Source organism: Cyanistes caeruleus, chromosome 2 (genome assembly GCF_971803275.1).
Source record: "Cyanistes caeruleus chromosome 2, bCyaCae1.hap1.1, whole genome shotgun sequence".
Taxonomy (NCBI): Eukaryota; Metazoa; Chordata; class Aves; order Passeriformes; family Paridae; genus Cyanistes; species Cyanistes caeruleus.
This window is the reverse complement of record NC_141702.1, coordinates 71,876,394-71,902,171: the sequence shown is the minus strand read 5'-3', so window position 1 is coordinate 71,902,171 and position 25,778 is coordinate 71,876,394. Positions and strand designations below refer to the sequence as shown.

At 41.7% G+C, this 25,778-nt stretch overlaps 2 protein-coding genes across 2 annotated transcripts in view; one reads left to right on the top strand and one right to left on the bottom strand.

The window, feature by feature from the left end:
* The window catches only part of GALNT2 (polypeptide N-acetylgalactosaminyltransferase 2), a 144,534-nt gene that overhangs the window by 5,531 nt on the left and 113,225 nt on the right, over positions 1-25,778 (bottom strand). The window lies entirely within an intron of this gene.
* PGBD5 (piggyBac transposable element derived 5) overlaps positions 1-25,778 on the top strand; it is a 67,480-nt gene that overhangs the window by 29,560 nt on the left and 12,142 nt on the right. The window contains exons 3-5 of the mRNA XM_086877829.1: positions 4,971-5,105; positions 16,065-16,245; positions 22,938-23,135. Coding sequence (XP_086733955.1) covers positions 4,971-5,105; positions 16,065-16,245; positions 22,938-23,135 — 514 coding nt within the window. The remainder of the gene's footprint in view (positions 1-4,970; positions 5,106-16,064; positions 16,246-22,937; positions 23,136-25,778) is intronic.

Sequence of the window (25,778 nt, the reverse complement as noted above, 5' to 3'; positions counted from 1 at the left end):
GTGAAATAGCAGCTGGGAACAGTCACCTTCTCCAATGGGAAGGAACCCCCTGGCAAAAAGAGGGGTGTAAGTCCAACCTCTGGCTCCAAGGGCAGGTGCTAAACTTTGGCCAATTATTAGGCAGCTTCTTTGTGTTTCACTCTTGGTGGTATCATAGGGTACACCTAAGCAGTTTCAACATAGCTGTTCCAAACCAGCTCACAGTTTTAGATGCCAGCCTATTTGAAAACACAGAGGGGCAAAACCAGGCTGGTTTTGTGTCTTCCTGATTAAATGTTCATTTGATATTGGATATTTCCAAATGATAAGATCTTGCTTGTGCTGTACCTCTGTATTTCGGATTTCCTGTCCTCAAAATGATTCTTTAGGAGTTAAGGGAGCTGGTCCCAAATGAGAATCATTCTGTCTTAGGGCTTCTGTGAGTGTGACACAAATACATAAATATTCAAAGAACACTGCCCAAGTATAAGACGTCGAGCAAGAGAAAGACAAATGAGCAATAAGACTGTTGAATAGCAAGGTAAATTTCTGATGTCCTGTAGCTCTTGGCCAGCTGATCGTTTCATGGAGTCAGATTTTAGGGAATTTGGCAACAGAAAATGATGAAACATCATTGCTAATTTTTAATTACCTAATGGTAATGGAGTGCTGTAAGAACTGACATTTTGTTTTTTAAGATGATTGATTGAAGACTGAACAAATGGGCAGAAGAGCATGGAATCATGGCTCCATTGGAGGATAGAGTTAACCTTTGAATGATGACAAAGACGATCTGTAAAATGTGGATAGGCCAAGCCGGACTTTGAAAATGAGAAGAGAAATGTCTGCTATATTGGAGAAGAACTATGAGAGAGAAATTAAGAAAAGTGATGTGGTCAGTGTGATAGACTAGGAAAACGGCTTTTCAGCAGTAGTCTGTAGGAGAAGGTTGCTTTCTGTTGAGTAAAACTGTTATTGTGGGTCTTGGATGTAAGCTTATCTGGGTGGGTGGGTTGTTACTCTAAAATGAGTGCCATTTTAGAGCTCTTACTCAGCGTGGAAAATGCAGGAATTGCCTGGATGAGGAGATTTTGCAAGTAAGAGGTAAAAACTGACATTCAGATTCACCAGCCAATGATATCTGCAGCAGGAGGAGAGGGACGTCTGTGATGACCAAAGAAGGAGATACTGAGGGGTTCTTAAGGGAATGGAGATGCTCTCAAATGGCAGCATAATGAAATCAGAACTGGCAGCTAGATATGCAAGCAGAGATGTCAGACACCAGCAAGTGAATTTAGATTAGACAGGAGGAGCTTCGGAGCAGAGAGGCAGAAGCACGAGCTACTCTTGCAGGAGGAATGACTGACTGTGCATCCAGCTGCAGTTACCCAGGGCTTCTGCAACTGGATGGTACCCACCAAAAGCCAGAGATGAGGCAAGCTGGGGCAGCTTCTCCAGGAGACAGGCTGAAGAGACAACCTGTGTTGTGGATGGCCATGGAGCTCAGGGGGAGAAGTTTCCCGGATATGTTGGTTCATTATCTAAGTATATGGAGTCCAGGAGTTCCAAGTACAAAAGACTTAGTGATTTGGGGCTTTGTCTAGAAGCCTGTTTGGGCTCTGGTGAGAGAGGATGGGTGGAATTTTGGTGTGGAAAGAGCATTGGAAATTATATAAAATGGAAAAGAAAGAAAGGCACTCCTGACAGTGTCTGTGAGTGAAGGATATTGATGGAGTCCCATACTGGAGTGTGGTTTGCAGTGCTTGGAGTACAAATACATATTGAGGGGAAAACAATGAAAGTTGGGCAGGTAGATCTATCAGGGGTGGAAAGGGAAAGGGAAAGGGAAAGGGAAAGGGAAAGGGAAGGGAAGGGAAGGGAAGGGAAGGAAAGGAAAGGAAAGGAAAGGAAAGGAAAGGAAAGGAAAGGAAAGGAAAGGAAAGGAAAGGAAAGGAAAGGAAAGGAAAGGAAAGGAAAGGAAAGGAAAGGAAAGGAAAGGAAAGGAAAGGAAAGGAAAGGAAAGGAAAGGAAAGGAAAGGAAAGGAAAGGAAAGGAAAGGAAAGGAAAGGAAAGGAAAGGAAAGGAAAGGAAAGGAAAGGAAAGGAAAGGGTGTGATAGCAGTGGGGGAACAAAGCAAATAGATGAGGAGCTTCTAAGATCTGAACAGAACTGGGAATTCGAGAGAAGAGAATGGGGATGATTTCTATGAAGAAATCCACAAGCTATCTTGCATCAAAGGAAGTCAGAATAGGAAGAGGGGAGCACTTGGGGAGTGAGGAAAAGATGGTGAAGAGGCGGCCAGGAATAAGTGTAGGAGTCAATTAAGCCTGAAAGTAGATTTTTATCAAGGAAGATGGGAAGCAGGAAAGAATAAGCCATGGGGGCAGTAAGTTCATTCCTGTAAAAGTGTGTTGCAGCAACAGCAAGATGGTGAATGGAGAGAGATCAAATATAACTTTGCATGGGGATTTGGCAAATAGATGGATTTGAGATTACAGGAAAAGCAAGGAGACTGAGAATACAGGAGGGTGAAACTAACTAATAGGTTGGGCCAGTAGCAACAGGGCTAACTTTTGTCCTAAAAACACCATGTTAATGCCAGGAGCAGACACAGCCTATACAGTGCCTTGCTGACAAAGTTCTTTACAGCTGTTGAAGCAGTGGTTGCATGTGGAGGGGTGACAACACTTGTCCCCCACTCTCTGAAGGAAGAGGAAGCTCCAGGATTTTCACTTCATTTTCCTTGCCTGTTCATGTTTCGTCTCTGCAGCAACAGCAGGTCTTGCCCTAGTTTGTTCACATTTTTATTCTCTCTTCACAAAAGTTGAGTAGGAACTGACAGAGGAATTACTTAAATTCAGTACAGGGGAGCAAAGGAGTAAGGTGGAGCTGAGCATGGGCAGGAGGAAAAGAAAGATGGAGATAGGTTTTAAATACTCAGATTTGCTTTCTAGATGTAAGACTGACAGGCCTTACAGTGTCATAGAAGGCAGAAAGAGTGTGAAAGGTAGACAGGATGCAGTAGAGCTGCTGTGAGGAGAGTTGATGCTGTGGTGCAGAGGGAAAGAAGCTAATGACCGAGGGTAAAAGATGTCCTAAGGTGATGCTTGTACAGCCTTTTCTCTCTGCTGCTCTCCATCCTGCAGCAGGGGAGATTATAGTAGTGGAACCACACCACTCAATGGGATCTGGCAGGAGCCTTTCCAGAAGCTGAGAAATTCTTAACCATGTATCCAACCCTATCACAAAGGACTTGCTCCTTCCCCCTGCTCATGAGACCCAGCAGGGGAAAAGCAAATGAGAGCAAGTTTAATATTTGCAAAATGCTGTTCAGGATCCTCTGAGGCGGAAGCAGGAAATGCCCCAGATGGCCTTTAGATAGGAAGGGTTGTGTTCTGTGTGGACCTTGAGAGAGGAAGATTTGGCTTCGGTAGGGGAAACAGGACAGCTGCAGCTGGAAGAACAAATAGCTTTGTGTGCAGCTCTCCTTGCTCACATCTGCGTTTTGGTGTATAATTTGAACATTTCACAAGAGTGCTTTCAGATGGTCCTGTGAATGTTTCATGAGTCGCTAAGAAGTGGAGTGCGTATAAATGACAGCGCGCAGCCATCACTGCGTGGGGAGGGCGCGGGTGCCTATTTTGGGCTGACAGAGTGATGTTCAGCAAACATCTTGTATTCAGGAGGCCAGCAGCTGCTCATCTCTGGTGCTTAACTGCTCGCCCACCACGTCTCTCCTACAAGCATCACTCCTAGGTTTGGTGCAGCTTTGCTCTCAATTCTGCCACTGACTGTGCACAAAAGTAGCACAAATGCAGGCGTGGAAAGGCTTTGTCTGAGGGTGGGAGCCTCTGCATGCCTGTATCTGAGCCTGTCTCCTGGAGGGATGGTCACTGGAAAAGAACAGATTCCTTTAAATTATAATTCATCTGGCTGTTTTGCACGTCTTTACAAGGGTATGAATTAGGGCCTGCTGGGACTGTTTTCCCCTCATGTACGAGGAGGGCAGCCTGCAGTGACTTGCTCTGATTTAGATGTACATGTCTGAATTTGGTCAGCATTCATCAGCTGAGACTTTTCAACACTTTGCAAGTCTTTGCACTTTCACAAGTGGCTTGCTGGACAACTTGCACATGTTGCAGTCAGGTATGTATATGTTATACACAGCTGCCTGTGAGCTGTGGGGAGCTACTTTTCTATAGGTGAGTTCTGCAGTGTGATACCTAGGAGTATAACACTCCAGTTTTGCTGCAAAGTTAATGGAGAGAAGTGTAACAAAACAGTTATAAGAAACAGGGAACCACTTACATCGTCTGGATGCAGAATGCAGAAACTACTTCACTTTCACAGTTCTTTGTTACTTGCTCCAGTCTGTCTTTATCTTTTTCTCTTCCTGCCTCTGGTGGCTTATCCTGGTTTCCTTTTTTTCAAATTTTTCAGCTCCTGAGGCAAGACAGACTTCCCTAAAGCTGCTGCTTCCGGGAAAAATATTTTCTGTCTCTTCACCACCTCCTTAAGTGGCAGCAGAAAGCATCTTTTTCTCCCTTAACTTCTCTCTCTCTTTATTATATGTTATCCTTTGCTATAACCAAGGAATGTACTTTACAACAAATTTTAGGGGATGTTTGGATGGAAGACATTCTGGCAAGCAATATGAAGCTTATGAAGAAGCATGGAGAAAGATGCTGCTAACAATCCACTCTCCCTGCCTCATCCCCTGCATCATTTTGGAGGGGTGTTGAACTGTAGCAGATCATAAGAAGTGAGAGCTATGCCTTGCAATGTTTGCAAATTATGTGTGCATAATGGGGTGTGCTTGGCCGGGCTTTGTTTTTTGTTGGATGGCAGCATCAAACAAAAGTGGGTCTGCTTTTTTCTTTGGGGTGATGCACACAAGCACAGTGCAAGGGTTGTATTTCCTTGAAAGTAGTTAAAGCAACATTTTGTTCAGCAATCATGTATTCTCCCATTTCTTTTCTTGCCACTTGCAGGTACTACATGAGCCCCTGATAGATGAGGATCCTGTTTTCATTGCTACCTGTACAGAGAGGGAGCTGCGCAAGAGGAAAAAGAGGAAATTCAGTCTTTGGGTTCGGCAGTGCTCATCCACTGGCTTCATCTGCCAGGTGGGTTTTACCTCTTCAAATGTCTTCATTCAGTTGCAGCAGGCCCTTAAATGCATTGCAGGACCAAAGGTAACACTCTGGGTCACCTGGCTGGGGGCTGTGGTCTGAATGCTGGAGCCCTCTGACTTCTGTGGATACGAGACGTGACAGACAGTGATGACAAGTTCCTGATGCTTTGTTGTATGATTTAACTGAGAGTTTCTGTCTCCAATACTGCCCATCTGGCTGCCAGCCCTCAGCTAATTACATTGAAATGCAGTTTAAAGGTCTGCCTGTTTGTACATCCTAAGTTTATCTAAATGTCTAGGCACTGTGATTTATGTCATTTTTAATGAGTCAGATTTTCTCTCTATAACACTGCACCTGTGATAGCCAGCAGTATCCAGTAGACTAAATCAATATGGTATCAAGATGTCAATTCTTCTGTGAGAAACACATTAGTTGGGGCTCCTTTTATATCTTTTCACACATCTGGCTCTCTATCAAAGAAATACAATCTGATGTGACTTCAAGGTGAGATGTCTGCTGGAGTGAGGGACACGTTAAAGGGTTTGTTTTTATTATTGTAAAGCGTTGGGAACATCTTCTAAAATTCTCAGATTCCCCAGTTGGTGATGTATTTTGCGATCCCTTGAAAGATCTGGTCATTTATTTTGATACTTAGAGGTGGGAGGGCAGATGTTTTCCGATGATTCTTTCTCCAAGAACTCCCATGAAAATGTGTCCCACGTGTTCCAGAGTGGTGGTTCAGAGGAAGGATGTGCACACTGCTAAGGCTGAATACGTGTCAGAACAGGGCCTGTGGATTTGTTGCAGCTGAACATTCGTTCAGAGCAGAATTTGGTTGGTGAATCATCATGACTGTGTGAGTAGCTGTGCAGGAGGAGGCTCACTGGGAACAGAGGTTTGTGTTTTCAGCAATGCTGTTCACTCTGAGAAGAAATTTAGGATCCTACCTCTTCCATCTAGGTTTCAAAGCAGCTGTTTTGTCTGATACAAAATAGACTGACCTTAGATGTGAAGCATCCTTGGAAGTTTCTGCTCTCAAAGCTCTTGGAAAGTCATTTGCTGTATAGAGGCAGTGTCTCTGATCTCCAAGGAGAGCTTCACCAACCCTACATGCAGTTTATTACTGAAGCGTATTGGGTACAGCGAGCACAAAGTCTGCTCATCTCTCTTGCCATGCTCCCCACAGCCAAAACTAATAAGTCTTCAGACATGCCAGAGGTTTCAGATTCTGAGCTATAATTATGTTGCACCTCCTGTCCTGTCCACTGAGAGACTAAATTAATGGAATGTCAAATTAAACAGAATAGATGCTCAGCACCACCCTAATCCTCCCTCTCCCTTAATGAATTAGATGCTCATGCTTCACTTGCATCCGGATGACGTCCAGGATTATCTTACCAGCTGCCTTCTATTTTCATTCCTTGACTTGGCTGTCCTTATCAACATGCTGAAATGACTGGGTGAAAGGGACCTTAGGGAACAATGAAAAAGAAAAAACTTTCATGCTAAAACAGAAAAACCTGATCTGGGGAGAATGGGCATCTTCAATTATGATATGTTTGAAATGCTATGTTCATTTATGTGTCACACTTCCAAGCGGTCTTGCAGAATCCAGAGCACTTTTTTGGTGGTTATTTAGTGCATTTAGAGTATTAAAACAGAGGTTTTGATTTTTTTCCTGAGTTTAACAAATGCAGAGAGTTGATCTAAACCAAAAATAAATCCAGTGTTTTCCCCTTCATGTACACACCTCTTCCATCTCTTGTGAAGCTGCCATCATGGAGAAAAGACTTGTCTGATAGTTAAGGACTGACTTGTCTATCACCTGCCAACTGCTGGAAGAACCTTACAGCACCTACTTCAAAACATGCATATTCTGTAATACTGTCTAGGTGAGTTCCCTCTCTCACTGCTTCCACATGATGGCATCGAGGTCCTTTTATTCAAGATAAAATAGGACTAGCAACACTTCATAAATCAGAATAATTTCGTTTCAAAAATCTGAATAATATCTATATGCTAGTACACATATATATATATTCTATAATATATATATTATAGAATATATATAATAGTATCTATATAATAGTGTCTATAAAAAGGTGAGGCAAGCCAGTCAGAAGAGAGGATGGCACTATGTATGACTGTTTTTCAGGAATGGAAGGAACCTCAAGAGGTCTGTGATGCTCCTGGCCAAAAACAATGTTCTCCAATCCTGAATGATCATCCTAGTGTTAAAAAAAAAATAAATCTCTATTTGGGGAGACATCTTGGTTTTCCCAGTGTTCTGCATTTCCTATGATGGAAAGGATTGGTTGGTTTTTGCTAATGAAAAATGGATATGCCACATGCTGAGTTACCCTGTGAACTCTGGCTGGCAGCTCACAGGTCAGTTGTTCAGGAGTTTCAGCTGTTTGTCTTCTCAAGTTCCTGTTCCTTCTTGTTAACAAAGCTCTGGATCATATTTTTGGGTATTCAAACAGTAAACACTTCTGTTAGATGGTTCATCATTTACTTTTCTAAGGAAATGGTGTTTGGTTAAAAATCTAGCTCAATAAGCCATTCATGGAACAGAAGTGGCATAAAACCCAAGTGCTGCTTGTGGATATAAGAAGGTGCATAGGCTTATATATATTCATAATATAAATAATGTATGAATATTAGACTGCTCTTCTGTCTTTTGTACTCCAGATAACTTGACTGCACCCTGACAGTTAATTGTTTTGAGATGGATGCACAATTTCAGATTATATCTCTGCTTCAGAAAATCTCAAGCAGGGCATCTTGTTGCTGTGAATAGCTTTGTTGCTGAGCATCTCTTCACGGTCAGCTGGCCAAGTGGGAACATGCAGGAAGGACACATCATTCAAACAATGTAAATATATGTCTGCCGCAGTTGGGAACACGAACAAAACCTCTCAGAGGGTTCAGAAGGACTCCAGGAGAGCTGACTTTGGCAAAGTAGATGACAAAAATGCCCTGATACTATTGCCTTTTTCATCTGCCCTTGACACTGGACATCAAGGTGACAGCAGATGCTGTGGGAGAGGGCTTGGGCCTTCTCATTTCTTTCTCTGTAATTCAGGGGGAACAACAAATACAGCTTGCAGGACTTCAGGTGTCCCTCTCTGCTCCATCTTCGCTTTTCTTGTTTCTTTTCAATCTATTTTCCTACATACTACTTAGCACTTCTATTTCCCTACTTACCACTGAGACACTTTTAAAACAAATATTTTAATGTCTTGATTGCAGTTTAAATTATTGAAGTAGCTTAGAAGTCTTTCTTACAGTATTTGCTTAGAGTATGTTTAAATAGTAAACATGTTTAAATAGTAAATATGTTTAAATCAAACTCCAGCTGTGTTAATTTTTTTGTGAATTATTATTTCTTTTTCTGTGAAAGTCCGGAACACTTGATTATAAAAATTGTTCATAAAAATGATTGGTAGAACTATTTCTCATTTTAGATATAGCAATATCACTCATCAAAAAAAGATGAAGGGAATTCCCAAATAGCTTACCAGGGCTAGTTATTTTGTCCTGGTGGGGCATATCATGCTCTCTCTTTGCACTTCTTGTGTGGCTCTAAGGGAATGAGCATGGTTAAGAGTAATTGTTACTAAGTGATGCCTACTCCTTGCATAGCTCCTCCTGCACAAGAATGTTTTCTGATAATTTTGCAGAAGAAAGCACAGGATGCTGGTGAACCCCAGCACATGGAGAGCTGGCAGGACGAGGTATTCCCATAGCACCCCATCCTGAAGCACAGACCCATAGCCCAAATGTAACCTCAGACAGTCCCTGACCCAAAAAGCCTTCAATTAACAAGATGAAAGACAAGACATAGATGGTAGAGAGCACTGCAAAGGGACAGTCAGGCAATATTAATCACTCTGATAGCCAGTAATGGAATTGGCTCATCAACATAATTATTTGCTTAAAAAAACAGTGAGGAAGAAATTACTTTATGGATGTGTATATCCTTTCCTATTCATTGAGATGACTTTTATTTTCTGAGGCTATACTGGAGACTTTTCCCTTCCCACACCTCCTCCCTGCTCCCAAATATATGGGCTCTGCACTTGCTTTTATTCTCTGGCAGAAAGTTATTGCAATAATGCATTTCATTTTCACTAATATCCCTGTGAAATATGTTACTTAGATTTATCAAGTCCTTTGGGTCCTTGTGCTGGGACTGACTTTGAGTTTCCACCTTCTGCTGCTTCCCATGAAGTGATGAGTCAGAACAGAGTAAGGAAAAGTACTGTGTCTCTGCAGCTTGTGTCTTTCTCTGGTCCTGAAGAAACAGTGATTGGCATGATAGCCATGTTTAAAGAGTGAAACCTGGATCAGGGTGGTCTCTGCCTGAGAGGCTGAGAAAGGGCTCTCTTGCCAAAGATCAGCAGTCTCAGTGGAGAGAGATGTCTGAGGTTATGCCACAAATCAGTGGCAGAGCTCTCAGTGGTAGCAAAAAAACCCCAAACAATGTAAACACCATGCTTCTGTAGTATATGCTGCAGTTAATTTCAGGTAGGGGTAGCTACAGCCAGCTCAAATACTTCATAACCCTATTGATTTTACAGATTTAGAACTTCCAGAATTTAGAGAAACTGAGATTGTGCCCCAAAGAATTTATCATTTCACAACACACCACATAAGTGCCTTCAGTCAATGGGAAAGGGAGGGGTAAATAAACCTGGAGTCGGTTTTGTTTTCAAGGTCAGAGTTGCAGGAGTTAGCCATCTGTGCACTTGTTTAATAAGCTGCTCAGAAATGTTGGTGTTTCGGCCTATTTAAGTTCTGTTTAGAGATTAGTCTGAGCCCTTGCATTTCTTTAAACAGTGCCCTGATAATTCCTCTATTGCTGGAACAGTTGCATCTGGAATACACAGATGTAGCAGCTGCTTTGAGGAGGTTCTCAAGGTCAGGCTTTGTCTGTGAGGGGATCCCAGGAAATCTGATCACCTTCATTTGTCAGTCACTGGTGACTGGAAAATCCTATCTACTTTCTTCCTCTGGCTCCCACCCGGCTCTGGCTTTTTTTTAATGCATGTGGTTCTGTAATGTCAGCATCTGAGAATCCCAGATCTCAGTTGAAAGTCAATTACCTTCTTGCTCACCAGTGTTAAGTGGAAAGGTATTTTTGCAGATGGGCCAGTCCTATTCATTTTTATAGACTTTACAATCTTACCATGTTTCTAAATGAATATGAAACCAAACCTAAATGTGATCTAATGCAAAGATCTCTTACACTTTACATACAGTCTTAGTGTCTGTTTTCAAGTGTGAATGAAAGTTATTTTTTAGTTCCCATCTGAGCTGCTTGGAATGTATGACAGTAAAACTACCTGTATAGTTGTGTCCCTTCTGCAGCTGTTCTCACTTAGTACAACTCTGCCTGGGGAAGGAGACTAAAAGCACCAGAGCCTCCTGTTTTGTGCACTTAATAGGTTTACCATAAGAATGCCCCTCATGTATTCCATCCCTTTGTGCTGGGTGCAGTAAGCAGAACAAAAAAATCCCTGCCCTGGAAAGCTGAGGACCTAAGTGCAAGAAGGAGGCTTAGGCTTCCTACAGCAAATCTTTTTAGTTCAGACACATTTTGGCTACCCAGAGAACTCTGGAAGCAGGCTGAGTGCTGAAGCTTTTCTTGGCTAATGCACATGGCAGAGATCTGGGACTAACACACTGCTAGGTGCCAGTATACACCCTACTCCTGGTGAGCCTGCACAGGCTGGGCACTCCTCAGCCTTGTAGTTCCTCCTTGGAAATGAGCTGGGTCCTTGATGTCACTAATTGGTCATCATTTAGTTTTGACTTAAGATTTTATGCCATTTTTATGTAGGTATTTTCCTCCTTGAGGAAAATGTGTTATCCTTTCAACAGTCACAGCACTTCTGATAGTTTATACTGCTCTTGCTTTGCATCACCTGTATACCTTCCCACTTAGACCTCCTCACTTACACACCTTCCCACAGCTCAGCAGTAATTTTCATAGAAAAACTGAGCCAATGTTGTGCAGTTGTGTCACCAGAGTGAAGCCTCAGCCATGGACCTGAGCTGGGCTGCCAGTGACACAGAGGGAGCCTGGAAAAGCAGCATTAAGAAGGAACAGGACCAATGTGTTGATTAGAAATTGCCTTGTGGGGATTGCATCCTTTCTAAGAAAGATTTTGAAGAACAAAAGTAAAGAGCTCTGCTGAGATGGTGAGATTTCCAGCCAGGCAGAAGAAGGGCAGCATGGAAAGAGGACTTCCCCAAATGGGTTTGTTTGACATTGGTTGTTGGATGCTTGGCTTCACAGGGCAAGTGAAAGTCGTATGGTATAGGGGTATATCAATTGGGAAGCCTAGACCATAAAGGCCTGTCTCCATTTTCCAGCCCCATTTCCACCTGATTTTGCAAAGAAGAGGGAACTGGCAGAAGGCTGACATGGTCAAAGCAAAAGGTTAGGCAAGTGATCTGGGGTGTGGAGCACTGTCTGAATGTCAAGATATATTTCAGCAAGGCCAAAGAAAAGAAAGATTACTGCAGTAATTGGGAGGGAAAGCCAGGCAGTTCTTAGATATTTGAAAGAATAGGAAATTATTTATGTGGAGCTGTTACAGAAAACGAATCTGCCTGACCTAGATGTGGCTGCCTGGGAGAAGGTACAGAGCAAAATCTGTGTTTGTTTGATCCATGGGTTGTCAATCCAGGGTCTGCCATGAAGCTAAGATGTAGCACCCTCAGTGACAAAGGAACAAGAAATCAGGGAAAGAAAATCAAAGGACTCTATGCCATATTGGACTTGCATTGTCAACTCTACCAGCATCTTTTTGCCAGTCTCACAAAGATCTTTTTAGAAACTTTGAAGAACATGTGCAGGCAGAACAGATATTTGTCAGTCCTCAGCACAAAGCTGTTAAGTGAATCTGTGTGTGTTAATGCAGATTGAAATAATTCAAAATAGAATGGAGAGGGAGAAAAGAAGGGGACCAAGTAAAGAGCTTTGTAAGGAACACCAGGACCTAGCTGGGGACAGGCTGGGAAAACTGTTTGTTCTTACAGAACCCTTTAGAAAATAGCATTTAGAATAGCAGGAAGAGAATGAAGAGAGGCTGAAACAAATGAAAAAATCTGGTCTCGGTAAGAGCATGACCAGTGGTGCCAGTACCTGCTAGACAAGAGCGGTCTGGGAAGAGATCATTAAAGAGGGAGAGAGTATGAAGTGCAGCAGGTCTAGGATGAAACTGGAGAGGAGAATCTCCCAGCATTGTTGGCAATGGCAGCAGTTAAAGGTGAGGTTTAGGATGAGGGGAAGACCAACTGAGGTGGGATCTAGACAGTAGTGCAGTTGTGAGTTGGCTGTGAATCCTGTAGGAAAAAAAATAAAGTTATTTTTTCAATAGCTATCAAGGATCAAAAAATCATGACTACTTTACTTGGCTATCTAGCTTTTATAACTGTGTAATCTAAAATCATGGCTTCTGTTTTGTGGTTGTTTATAATCTGCCCTTTATTTGTGAAGTATTTTTGCACAATATATCTTTCAAAATCTTCCTTCTGTTTATTACTACCTCTGCCCTTTTTTTGCTTCCAAATGTCATCTGTTTCATTTGAGAATTGTACCCTAGGGTGCTTCAATTATGTATGAAGGTGGAGTATTTGGGATGTGCTATTCACAAGTGCTTTCAATATGCCATCTGAGCTTTATATATGAGCAGAATCACCAATATTCCAGTTTCTAAGGCATATTCTCTTAAATGCACAGTCAAGATGTAGCTTTTGTTCCTAAGTGTTCAAATTTTTACTCAGTTTCTCAGTTTTTGTGAGACCTGAACTTTCCACAGGAAGATAATGAAAACATACTGGATTGAAAGTATCTGGTGCAGTAGTGCAGCCACAGATAGAGAGAAGGCACAGTTGAGGGTGTCACTGTTCTGATAACAGATATTCGACAAATATTCAACAAATAATTGGTGAATGAATAGAAAAAGCACTGCATGTTAAATATCTTCAGCCCATAGTCATCCTAAGACAGATGATGTCACATCTACACAGGTTATCCCAATTGGTGCTGTAGATCAGATGCATCAGTAGGCATTAGAAAAGACAGACAGTGAAAGAGATCTTTGCAGATATTCAAAAAGCACTGCTTGGGCTGTCCTGCACATGGAAAGAACACAAATTGTTACGTCCCAGGACAAACCAGAAGGTCTAGTGAATGATTTAACAAACATTTTGGGGGAGCAATTTCTGACTGTCCCTATGAAGGTCTAGCAGCCAGTTTCTGGCAATTGGTTCTTTTTCTGCAGATTCCCGACTCAAATAACTAATACACTACAGAAAAGCAGGGAGTGCTGTGGGCTTCAGTTGGTAGGATCTTAATGGCTTGAGGTAGAATGAAATAAGCTGGATGAGGGAAAATAAAGGCCATATGGGATCCTAGGCATTTGCAAAGATATTTGAAGCCGTGCCTTTGCCAGTTATCTGTACACAGTCACTGTTTCACAGCAGCCTTTATGCCTTCCAACGCTGTGCTGCTGTCACACATCATCCCAATAAAGCTGGGCGTGATAAAGCTTTGAATGATGCTTCTCCAAAACAAGAAATACTGTGCCAAGAAAAAAAATACGTTGTTGGATAGGTGAGGAAGTGCCCAAGGAGAAAAAATATTTAACATTGGAGGAGGAAGAAAGGGTATGGACATTTGAGTAAAGGGCACTGGGGAGGTGAGCAGAGCAAGGGGGTTGAGATTCAGAGCCAGATGCTCAGGGAATTCTACTAACACAGCTTGTAAAGTGTGTAGCACCTTCATACAAAGGTAGTGGTACCTCAGTTGTATGGTGGGCATGCTGTTTAAGGGAGCTGCTTGCAGACACAAACCAGCCCACAGTGAGGGACCAGCTGGCACACCAGCGGTGCCAGAGGACTGTCCCTTGGAGAGGCAGCACTCTACAAGGAACATGGAGCAAGCATGGAGCAGGAGAGACTCTTAAGATTTACTGGATATGGGGAGGTAAGGTGTAAGACTTTTATAGGCTTAGAGAGATTTCTGCTTTGTTTTCAGCTCATCTGCTAATCCAAGGTCAAAACTAATCTGTCTGCATTTTCTGTCTCCACTGCCCTGTCTGTAGAGTTTGAGGGTTTGATGTGTGGTCTCTGCTGACACGTTAGTAACCTAATCTTAATTTTGTTGCCAATAATCACAAAATAACTTTGCTGTAAATTTGGAACAATCAGTTCTTTGAATGCATTCCACTGGCTCTCTGGAGCTGTGATTAATAACCTGAATTACTTATCATAATTAGCTAGTCCTCAGTCTCAGAACTGGAGAAAGCACAAATTTAACAGCTATCAAGAATGAGTGGAGCAGAATCAGGGAGTCTGCAAACATTGCTCCTTTGTCCTCATCTGGAAGCTGTTTCTATCAATAAAAGAGGTTTTAATTTATTTTTTTTAAGATAAATGAATGTATTTAAGATTTTTTTTTAATATACACTCTACTTTTTGGATTTAATGTGCATTTGTTCTTGCACCAACTTTGTTTTTAGCATGTCAGTTCCTTCAAAATACAAATTATGTCTATTTTTGCAGAAATTTCATAGGTACCACATCCTGTTGAGGTCTATTCCATGATGCATGAATTTCTAGGGAGTATTACACAGAATACCAGTGCTGGGAGATGCACCATCTAAAATAGGGAGAAGCTGTTTAATTGAATTTTGTTCTTCTCTAAAACCATTGAGTTACAAATTACTGGGAGCACTAGTGCAAACATGAGCATTTTTGCTCTCTGAGGATTGCCATGAATTTTCATTTGTAACAGTGTCTGTTGGTAGGAGAAATAAGCTATATAGAAAAGTAATGCTACATGTTTTGCATGGTTGAACTGTCAAACAGATTTAACAAAGTTGTTGTGGATATATCACTCCAAAAACCAAGGCAAAATTACTTTTCCCTGCCCCTGAATACTGAACAAGTTTCAGCTTTTTCTTTGACAGGTAAAATTTTCTGTAATACATAAAAGATTTGTGTATTTCAGAGCCAAAGTCATGAAGGCAGTCCTGGGTAAGATTTTCTGAAAATTTGCATTTGTTTGTGTATTTAAATCTTTGCAAGTTCCATGGTATTACAGTAGTGTTTGAGTAACAGAGTACAGTGTTCTTCCTATTTCTCTTTCCAGCAGGTTATTTCTGCTAGCTCTTAGAACAAGATGAAGGCTGGAAGCTTAGCTGGCCTTATTAAGTGTTGAACTGGGGTGTAAGTTGTGCTTCTAAAATACTGTCAGTGAAACAAAACAGAAGGCTTGCATACAAACAAAGGGCTACACATTTTCTCCCTCTGCGTGGTTCAAACTGTTTTGGTGGGTTGCTTCCAAATCAGGATCTATGTAAAGGATCTAAGTGTTAGCACTGTGCCTGGAGAGTTTGATGAGGGTGTTCTGGCTGGTTGGGTGTGCATTTTGTTCATTTATGAAGGTGCACACACACTTGTGTCAGAGCCTGATAGTTACTGCAAATGGGAAATAAATCTGAATATTAATGCAGTGGAGGTAATGGGCCATTTCCTTCTGGTCATCTTACGCCGGCTTTTCTTGAAACTGAAGTTCTCAAGCTCTGCTTTTGCTGGCAGCAATGAAACCTATGCAGATTCAGTATAGCATGTAATCCCAGTTATGACTGGAGTCTTTTCCTGCCAATCAAACAATCTTCAAACTACACAACAGCGACAGGAGCCTCAGAAGTGAGGTGAAGGATGGCATATTTTTCAGTAGCTGTGCCAGCTAACCTGAGCTGGTTTAAAAGCAACAGGCCCTTGAGAAGGACTTTAATTAGCCTTTATAACAAGTGTCTGCTGCCTTCTCAGCTTGTCTCATGTTGGGCTGTGCAGGTGTGTTGGGAATTGCATCTGCTCCCTCTGGATTCGTTATAACCTTCTGATTTTTCTTGCCATTTCTCATTTAAGATTTACGTCCATCTCAAAGAAGGGAGTGGTGCTGATGGGTTGGATGCTTTGAAGAACAAACCACAGCTTCACAGTATGGTGGCCAAAAGTCTTTGTCAAAATGCCTCTGGGAAGAATTACATCATCTTTACAGGCCCAAGCATTACCAGCCTGAATCTCTTCGAAGAATTTGAGAAGCAAGGTGTGTATTGGATGACTCATTGGGTTTTAAGGGTGACAGACCTAGGGGCCTCATGCCACTGAATTTAAAATAAAAAATTCCAAAAGTCTTCATTGATATTTCAATTCCTTGTACACGTAAGTTTTTCATCTCTAAGAAAACTTCTCATTCGTGAGAAGATGGTTTGCAGAAGACTTTATAAGTTGCTCTTTAAATCTTCCTTTTTAACTTTTCAAAATAAGGATATAAAAACAATTTTAATAAGGGTATTTAAATTGTTTGCTTTTGTTCTCTGACTTAGAAATGTGAGGTCAAATCTCATATGTGACCTGGGGACTTTTCAAGGAATTTTCTATCTGCCTGTGATTTTTCTATTCCTGTTGTGAAAGATGGGATGAATCATTAGAGATGTGCCTTAGAAGTCTTTTTTGGTTTAATATCTGATGTGTTTTCTCTAGAGGACATTTTATGCCTTTACAAAAGCTGTTGAAAAGTTTGGATTTCTGTGTTTTGGGGGATTTTTGCTAGTATCAACATACCTTGAGAGGACAGATTTTAGTTTTGAAAGCACAATAAAACTCTCCGTTAGCAAAAACACACTTATCAACAGAATGCCCATTGAAACAGCTCTCCCAAGCAAGTTTCTTGCTACTGCAAAGAGCAATCCCAGGTCATCCTTTCTGTCAAATGCCCCCTCACTTTGAGCATGGAAAAGCCACGTGTTGCTTTGCTTTCAGCGATGCTGAGGACTTGTAACTCCCCTGCAATTTCAGGATCCTGCACTCTGGCCAGTCAGTTCTAAGTCATTTCATGTCACTGTGGTCTCATTCTTCAGTCAGCACAGCCTTTCAGAGTGATGTGGTGCATAGAATAGATCCTTCCCAGCAGTGAGGCTGGAGGCTGCCATCATGCATCACAGCTAAGAGGCTGTCTGCTGACACACCACTGCTGCCCAAGTTGGGGGTTTTGTGTCCTTGCTGAAAATCAAACCCACACAAACAATTATATTAATGAAACATGGCCCAAAGCAGGGGGAAAGTCTGGGAATTGAGAAAATATGTTAATTCTCATTTAAAATGAGGACATCAGTGAGCTGCACCAGTGCTGTAGTTTAGCACTAAAGACTGTGCTGAGGGCTGCATCTGTTGAGCTCCATGCAGGATTTAGCAACTACATTAATCTGGGCAAGCTGGAAGCTCACTGGCTACAGCGGAACGTCTGCATAGCTCATAAAAGAGCCATGGTTTCCCAAATGCTGCAAATAGCCAAATGGGAAGGGAGTAGATCATATTTATAGTGCACTGGAGTTTTTCCTCTGAGCAGAGACCTATATTTGTTAGATGGCTTTTCTCAGCTGATGATAAGCATTACATTTTTAAGGCTACCAAACCAATGATACAAAATGTGAGTTTAAAAAAATGCAGAGGATTACACACATACTCTTTGTACCCGAGATGAAGTGTTAAGGTTTAAATGTAGAGACTGACAGCTTGACTGAATTCATCCTTTATGCTCAGCTAGAGAAGGATAAAGATGATCTGGCATGGTCCATTTGGTCAGTAACCCTGATGAAAAAGATACATGGCTACTAAACCAGCTGAGTGTTTATTACTTGTGGATAATTCAAATTGTTCATAGAATTGAATTCATAGGCTTTACACTGCACAGATCATTCAAATTAATGGTTTCTAGCAGGTAACAAAATGTCTTTTTAAAACATGTGATTTTGACTTACTATCTGTTCAAATATGCAAATGCAGTACTGAGATTTCATTGTAGTTTGTGATTTGTTATATAGCTTCATGAGACTTTACGATCTCTGACAGCTGCCTCCAAAACTAAATTTCAGATCTGGTACACACTATCACCTTCCTAGGGGTGAAACTATGAGGTGGGTGGAAGGTGGACACTGAGAAAGCAGTTTTATTGACTTTGCAGTATAGAGAGCATGGCACTTCTACCTAAAGAAGATCATGAAGAGAAAAGTGTTTCTGTTTGATAAGGTAATGGAATTGTCTGCATTTGCCATGAGCAGCTAGGGTCTAGCTCAGAGGTTTTGCAGGGGAAAGTTGAGCTGGAAAGACTGTGGTGCACTGGGGGAGGTGAGATGCTTGAGATGTCAAGCTGTGGTGAAGTCAGTAAGAGCCTTGGAGGAGATGGTGCTTATTGACTCTGCTGCAAAGCAAGATTGTGCACTGCCAGCACCTGCTGGGATCCTGCTGCATTAGCAGTACATTTAGGGAGAGGCAAGAAAAGAAGCTGGACTGGACAAGAGATCTCTCCTGATCTACCACAGAGTCTGTTTCAGCAATGAAGTCAATGTTGGGGTTTTTTGGTGTGTGACACTTTTTTGGTGTGTGACTTTAGCTAAACCTGAGCAGAGCGTCACCATGACCAGAAAGTGCCATGAGAGTCTGTTGAAAAGCATCTATGCTCAGGTGCCCATGACAGTTCAAGACCCATTCTTAAACTGATAAATTTACTTTTTTTTTTTTTGTTCAAGAAGATTAAATTTCTGGGCTAGAGCAGATCCAGTAGTAAAAAGATCCCATTGAGAGCCAAAATCAAAAAGAAATTGGAATTGATCTTAACTGCTTTATTTTGTTTGGGGGTTTCATGACTATCAATAGAGAAATTGGGAAAGATTTAAATAAGTTCATCCTTGGAAGCCATAAACTTTCTGGAAACATGAAAGTTTGAAGGCAACTAAATGCAATTCTGGAAAATCTGGAAAGTCACTCACTAAAACTCTTATTAGTTCCTTTCAAAATTCTTGATGGAAAGGAGTTGGGGTCTTGGTAACCAGCATGCTGAACCTGAGTCAGCAGCATGTCCTGGCAGCCGAGGCATGTGTTAACACTGTCCTGGGCTGTGTTAACAGGAGTGCAGCCTGTAGATCAAGGGAGGTGATTATTGCCTCCTAGAGCTTTAGACAACATGCCCCCAGTACAAGAATACTCTGTAGACAAATATACTCTGATGTGGGGAGGGAACTGTTCTTGTTCAGGTTGAGAAGAGGCTTTGGGGGGATGCAAAAGCAGCCTTATGCTACCCTCTCATGAGAGTGGAGCTGGCTCTTTACAGTGGTGCACTGTGGAAGGACAAAAAAAAACCAAACATATTTAGGCTGAAACATAAGATGTTCAGACTAGATGCAGTATTTTTCCTGAGGGCAGTGAAGCAGGATGCACAGACAGGGTGTGTAGTCTCTGTCCTTGGAAGTTTACAAGCCCAGACAAGATAAAGCCCTGAATGGCACTGTCTGGCCTCAGAACTCACCCATGTCTGTCAGGGGCTGGGATTACAGACCTCCTGAGTTGTTTTTCAGCCTGAACTATTCTTTAATCCGTAGGATCCTGTGATCCTATAAAAAATTTTGTGAAATCTTAACTGTCATTCACTTTTCCTCACCCTAGCCCACACATGCATTATTGTTAAAGACAATAATGCTCTCTCTTTATTGAGAGCCTGTGGTGTAACACCTTCACTGTATCACATTAGACAATAGTGTGCCTTGTAATATAAAGGGATGTCAGTGAACATGATTCTAAGACCTACGTGAAGATACCAAGAACTGAGAAAACTTCAGAAAATAAGATAGAACACTTTGATCTTTTTCAAAATCAAAACCCTGAATAGACCTCTTTTTTTTCCAGGGGATATACAAAGAATTTCTCTCACTGGCCTCTGAATAGAACTGGAAACCTGCACTGAAATGTCCCAGATTCTCTGTTCTGTGAACAGACAGCTGTCACTGCTATTTGCTGTGACATTCATTCATAGTCACATCCCTTTTTCCCCCTCTCTAAGCATTAGTAATGTCCTTTGTAGAGGACAAAACCTCCTAAAGGCCCATGTTCTTTGCTTGCCTTAAACGTGTGGTCCCTGAAAGTCTCTTCTGCATGTTCTGAACCAGCAGGAGCAGCTGGCTGTGTTCTGCAGAGGGGCTGGTGTTGGCAAACCTGGAAGAGCTGCCAGCCTAGTTGACCATGGCATTCCCAGAAGATTTACAGGATCCTGCAACTCCAGCACATGGACTAAAGCAAGCTCACTTCTGCTTCTCATAGCAGCCCTGCCCTGGTTTCCTAGCTCTGACTTGACCCAGTATTGCATGCAGACTAAATGATTGCAGGATGTGTATTTTTGCCTGAATTAGCTCAAGCCTGATGGTCTTTTTGAACTATGCTAGTAAAGATGTGGTGAAACAGGCTTCAGCACAAGCTCTATGGAGGCTGGAGACTCTGGGAATGAGTTTTGGGTGACTACACCACATTTCTTCCTTTTTGCTAAACTATCTTAGGTATATTCATTTATACTGCACCTGCAGTCTAAGAAGACCAGAGAACAACCTGTTTCCACTGACTCCTGTGTGTGTGCAGCAAACACCTGTTGTGATTCTGATTTAATTACACACAAAAACTTCATTAAGCCAGATGGGTGTAATTTTTGTTGCTTCCATTGCTATAGTAACTGGGTGGTTTTAAAAACCCCTACAGCAGATTAAGGATTTTGTCCATGATGAGAGATGCTAGTAAATCTGCAGAAGTGCTGCACATTCCTAAGCTGTACAGCAGGAAGGCTACACGATGTGTTCCTTAGAGAGAAAATTGTTCCCATTATTCTGCATGAGGAGTGAAACATCTGCTGGAAGTTTTCTGCAGGCTTATTGCTATAATAAAAGGAAAGGCTACAACTAATTATTATGGGATCTCAGAGATGGCTGTTGCTGTTTTGAAGCTCTAGCACAACAATGTAGTTATTAGCTTCGTTTTATTCCATTGCAGTCTCCTGGAAAAAGTATCACATTTCAATGAATAACAAACTCTGGGCAGCTAAGGAGATTCTTCTCAGGTTTGCTTGTTACCAGAGCAGGAAGATCTTAATGCTGGCTAGGAGAAAGCTTTATAAATGTTTGCTATGTTAATGGCAAAGTCTTCAGGTACATGGCCTACACTATTTGGGTACCTCTTAACAACAGAAGAAAATTTTTAAAAGAAAAATAAAAAATCAGCTTTCCACTAGAGCTGCAGTTCCCTCTATAATGACTGTAAGCCTGTTGTCATCAGTCTTTTCTCTTTTGTGGAAGGAACTTACAGATCTCCAGGGATTGATTCATCCATTAGAAATAACTGGTGGAGTGCAGGTTTCTCCCTTGAGAATGAAGTTTTCCCATTGCTGTGTTGGTTGACCTTCTTCTCTCAAAGGTGGTTTAAATTTCTGATGGAAGAGCTGTAGCTCCTTGTACATCTGCCCACAGCAACTGGACCAATGCATGAGTATATGCAATTAATTTATTAGTACTCCTGTAGTGTCTGTGAGCTGTTGAGTGGATGCTCAGCATGCCAATCGCTATATGGACCAAAGGCTGCACCTGCACTCAAGAACTTAGGTGCTTCCAGAAAGACAGAGGCAGATGAGCCACATAAATGGAAATCCAGGAACAAAGGTAACACGTTTATGGAAACATAAGAACAGAGGTAATGTGTTTAGGGGAAGCCAGACACTGCATTCTGACTTTGCATTTTCACTGTAAGGATATCATGCAAAATTCAGCATGATGGAAAATTTGATCAAGCAGACTTAGCTGACAGATGAGCTTTCAACCACCACAAGATGTGCACAGATGTCACCTGCTTCCATGCCCACTGTTTTTTTCCACTCAAATGGGTTAACACAAAACTGAGGGAGACGATGGAAATTTCCATCCAAGATTTCTTTGAGTCAGGGGAAAATTTGATCGAGAAGATCGGCTCCTCTTGGACTAACAGAAACAGGCTGTTAGCATTTCACAGCCTAATGGAAAATTTAGGTATTGTTGTTAATGCTGTTTTCAAACCTTGTTTGTGCCCACCTGGCTGTATTGAGATTCATGTTGTGCTGTTAGATTTTATTCATTGCCTCTTTCACATATGAAAAGGCCAAGAAGCTGTGAGCAACAGACTGTGTCTCCTGCAGGAGCCTCTGGTGTCCATGCAGGACAAGATCAGTGCTTGTTTTAGTGTCCTGAAATCAGTTTTCACTGAACTTGAATTTCCATCTTCTCTATCCTTCTGGCATGTGCATTTTTTAAAATCAACCAGTGGTTTTAGTGGTTTTTGGCTGCTTAAGCAGCATTTCCTTAGCAAAGCAGATGATGCAGGTGCAAGGAGCATTGAGCTAAAAAGCAAGAACGTGGCAGCACAGTGAAGCAGTAGATTAAACTATTGTGACTAAAAGCATCATAGGAGTCATGTAGGAGAAATTATTTCAGTTAACATCTGAGATGCTATAGCTTTCCCTACCTCCCTGCTCCCTCCAAAATTTATTCTTTTAGTTAAACATCCAAGCTTCTCTTGGATCATAAATTCTGATCTATCCCATAATGCATATCACCACTGGGGGATATTTGAGACCGATTTTCAACACGGTGTAATGTTAAACACAGATCGTAGGTGTTACAGATAGGAAAATACCCTGAATTTTTTTTCATGTTGTTTCATTGTAACAGTGCAGGAGGTGTCAATATATTTCGATGCAAGATCAAGCTTTCTGCACTTGTCTGTAGGACACAAATCTTTGGTGTTACAGAAGAAAACTAGCTGGCTGACATATCTGTTGGACTAGAAGGTTGTGGGGAAAGTTCTTGCAGAGGTTCTTCAGGCTTCCTCTGCTGGTTTTGCTCTCTGGGTCCATGCAGTGGCTTGCTGATAGGGAATATGTTTGTTCACATGCAGAGATTTACTGCTGTGGGTTGCTGAGCACCAGGAAGAGCGACTGCACAGGCCTACCTCCGTCCATGCTGAACAATTCTGCAACTCCACAGTCCAGAGGACAGTACAGAATAAGAATGAAGGGAAACATGTCATTGATTTGCTGGTACAATAAAGGGCACTTTCGTTTTCTGACCAACGCCTATTCTCCAGTTCAACAAGGTAAGCAATATTCCTGCTTCTCATCTCCAAAGTGCACATGCTTTATGTCACAAGCCAAAGTGAGTCACTGAGATTGACAATGAGCCTGAACAAAGAGCTTGATTGTAACTGATCATACCTCCTGGATAAACAGTAGCTGTAGTGATTACTTCCTTTTGTATCTTCCTACAGCTATTCTTTCTTTCCCATACAAAGGTTAAAAAGCCTATTGCTAATGCAGCCTCCTTGCCTGAGCTGGTGGGGGCACTATCCTTTCAGGGATAAAGATGATATCTTTGCTGATGGTCAGAGAAAAGAAGGTGATTACTGCATAGGACAATATTAGCCTCATTTGCAAAGCATCTTGTAGGATTGCTGCTACAGAAGAATTAATGAACATTGTGATGTACTTTGAACTCCAAAGCAGACCCTACAATTAATTTTTTCTTATCTAGTAATAACCTAGCCACAAACAAGTATCTTTTTTGCCAGAAGTAGACATGATTAAGGTTTCCTGCGGTATGTTAAACTGATTTTGGCAGTCGATGAAAAGAAACCAAAACAGATAATTTGGATAGTTCAAATAATTACAGAGAGCTTCTTGCTGTGGAAATATTTTCCTTTTTGAAAGTATAAGATAGTTTTAAGAACACTTGGAAACTTCTGTAAGATGCAATGACTAACTTCTTGAAATTAGTTTTTCAGTAAGAATGTTGTTTCAGTTTCTTACAATTTTTATGATTCAGATTTATGTATAACTGCCAGAGACAAATGAGTATAACATAAACATATAAATATAAAGCCACCAATTCAGAGGCATCTTCTACAGTCATTTTCTGAATCCCAAGCAACTCTCACATGTGTGTATAGATTGCAGAAGCAAAGCTAAGGCATAGAATTACTGTATGATAAAGCTGAGAAAGCTGAGTCTGTGTGTTGTTCAGTGTCTTGCCAGAAGGCTCATTGCCTTAGCAAAGCATGGCTGATCCTGAAGAATTGTGCTGGGCATCCCAGAAGAGTGAGGATTTGGTGATTCAGATGGACTGATATCTGAGCACAGATGCTGAAAATATGTATGTGAAGGAAGTATGACACTTAGAGACCCTGCTGAAGCCAGTCTCTGGAGCAATGTAGCTCCCCGTGAGGGGCTTTCACCATCAGGATTTGTGCTGTTTTTGCTGGATTTAGATTATTCAGCAGCACTAACTGGACAAGAGTTATCACTACAAACTGCTACTTGTTTTTTACAGACTAGCATGGAGCATTTGGTTATAATTAATAAATATTAGGAAAATAATCTGTTTATAAACATCAGTGTTAACTGCCCTGTTAAAAAGAGGAGCAAAAGCAGTCTGTGCTGGCAGCATCCTTTAAATGCAGCAAACGGAGGTGTGAGCTGTTGTGCTTGTGATTGACCTTGGGTTTGTTTTGGCATAGATGGGATTGTAGGTGGTGTGTGTGAAGTATTTATGATTACGACCTTAGTGTGTGATGGACAAGGCTTTCCCAACTCATCGCTCACCAAATGCTGGCTGGGACAGTTGACATAGTTCACTGTGAATCAGAGCAGAAAACAGAGACTGGCTTTTTAAAGAGTGATGCTGGGCAAAGAGTCTCTAGCAGGGACATGGGAACAGATGGAAGCTCGGTGGGAAGGCAAGAGACCAGATTGCTTGCCTCTGATTTGGCATCACTAAAGTCAGTGCAGCAAAGATAGTTTAAACCAACTCAAGAGAAGCTGGACCACCAGTCTCCTCTAAGGCATGTAAATATAGAGGAGGAAGAGGAGAAATCTGTGCTCCTTGAGGCAGGCCTGTAGCACAGACATGCTCAGCACGTGTTACATGGGAGAGGAGGTAGTTTGACAGGGTTAAAACCCACACAAGGTGTCTGGTGATGCACAGTGCGTGTTTGCCCTTGGCTGAGTGTAAATGTGCACAGGCTGGAGGAGGCCATGAAGAGAAAACCTTAAAAACAGAAGGCAAGGGATGGTCAACAGAACGCTTAGGATGAGAAAAAAGGTGGAGATAGCTAATAATGAACTATTTATTGCAATTTGAAGAAAAGTCAAGAGGGTAAATCTTGCCTGTACTCGAAGTGCAAATCCCACCCAAGCCAGAAGCACCAGGAGGGCAGTAAACTTGTCAGAGCAGATCTGTGAATACTATTCTTAGATGCAGCAGGTTATTTATTATGGATGTTTTAAACCAGCATGTCATAATACATCATCTCAGATACTCGAGGATGGATCTAATTCCTTTAGTCTTGCTAAAGGAGAGTAAGCACATATCCAGCTTCAAGATACTGATATCAAGTATGTTGTTTCTGCCTAGAATGAAATCCAGTCAGATTTTTAATTGTTCTTAAACTTTAATTTTTCCTTGTGCTTGTATTACAGAAGTGAGAATTGAAAAGAGATTGGGACCCCCAGAGATTAAAAAGTTACCTTATTCTAAAGCAGGTCATCTGTGTGCTGGCCCAAATCTCCCCATCTGTGTGACAAGGCTGCATTTTGGTTTTTCACTCTAGATCTGGTGCCCACTTTGCCAGCATCTCCGCTGTTGGGTTCTTTTCTACCTTTCATGTGTAGCACGATGGAGCAGGCTGCAACCTCACTTGCTGCACAGTTGGATGACCAGAATAATATCTTCAGCAAAAAAAACT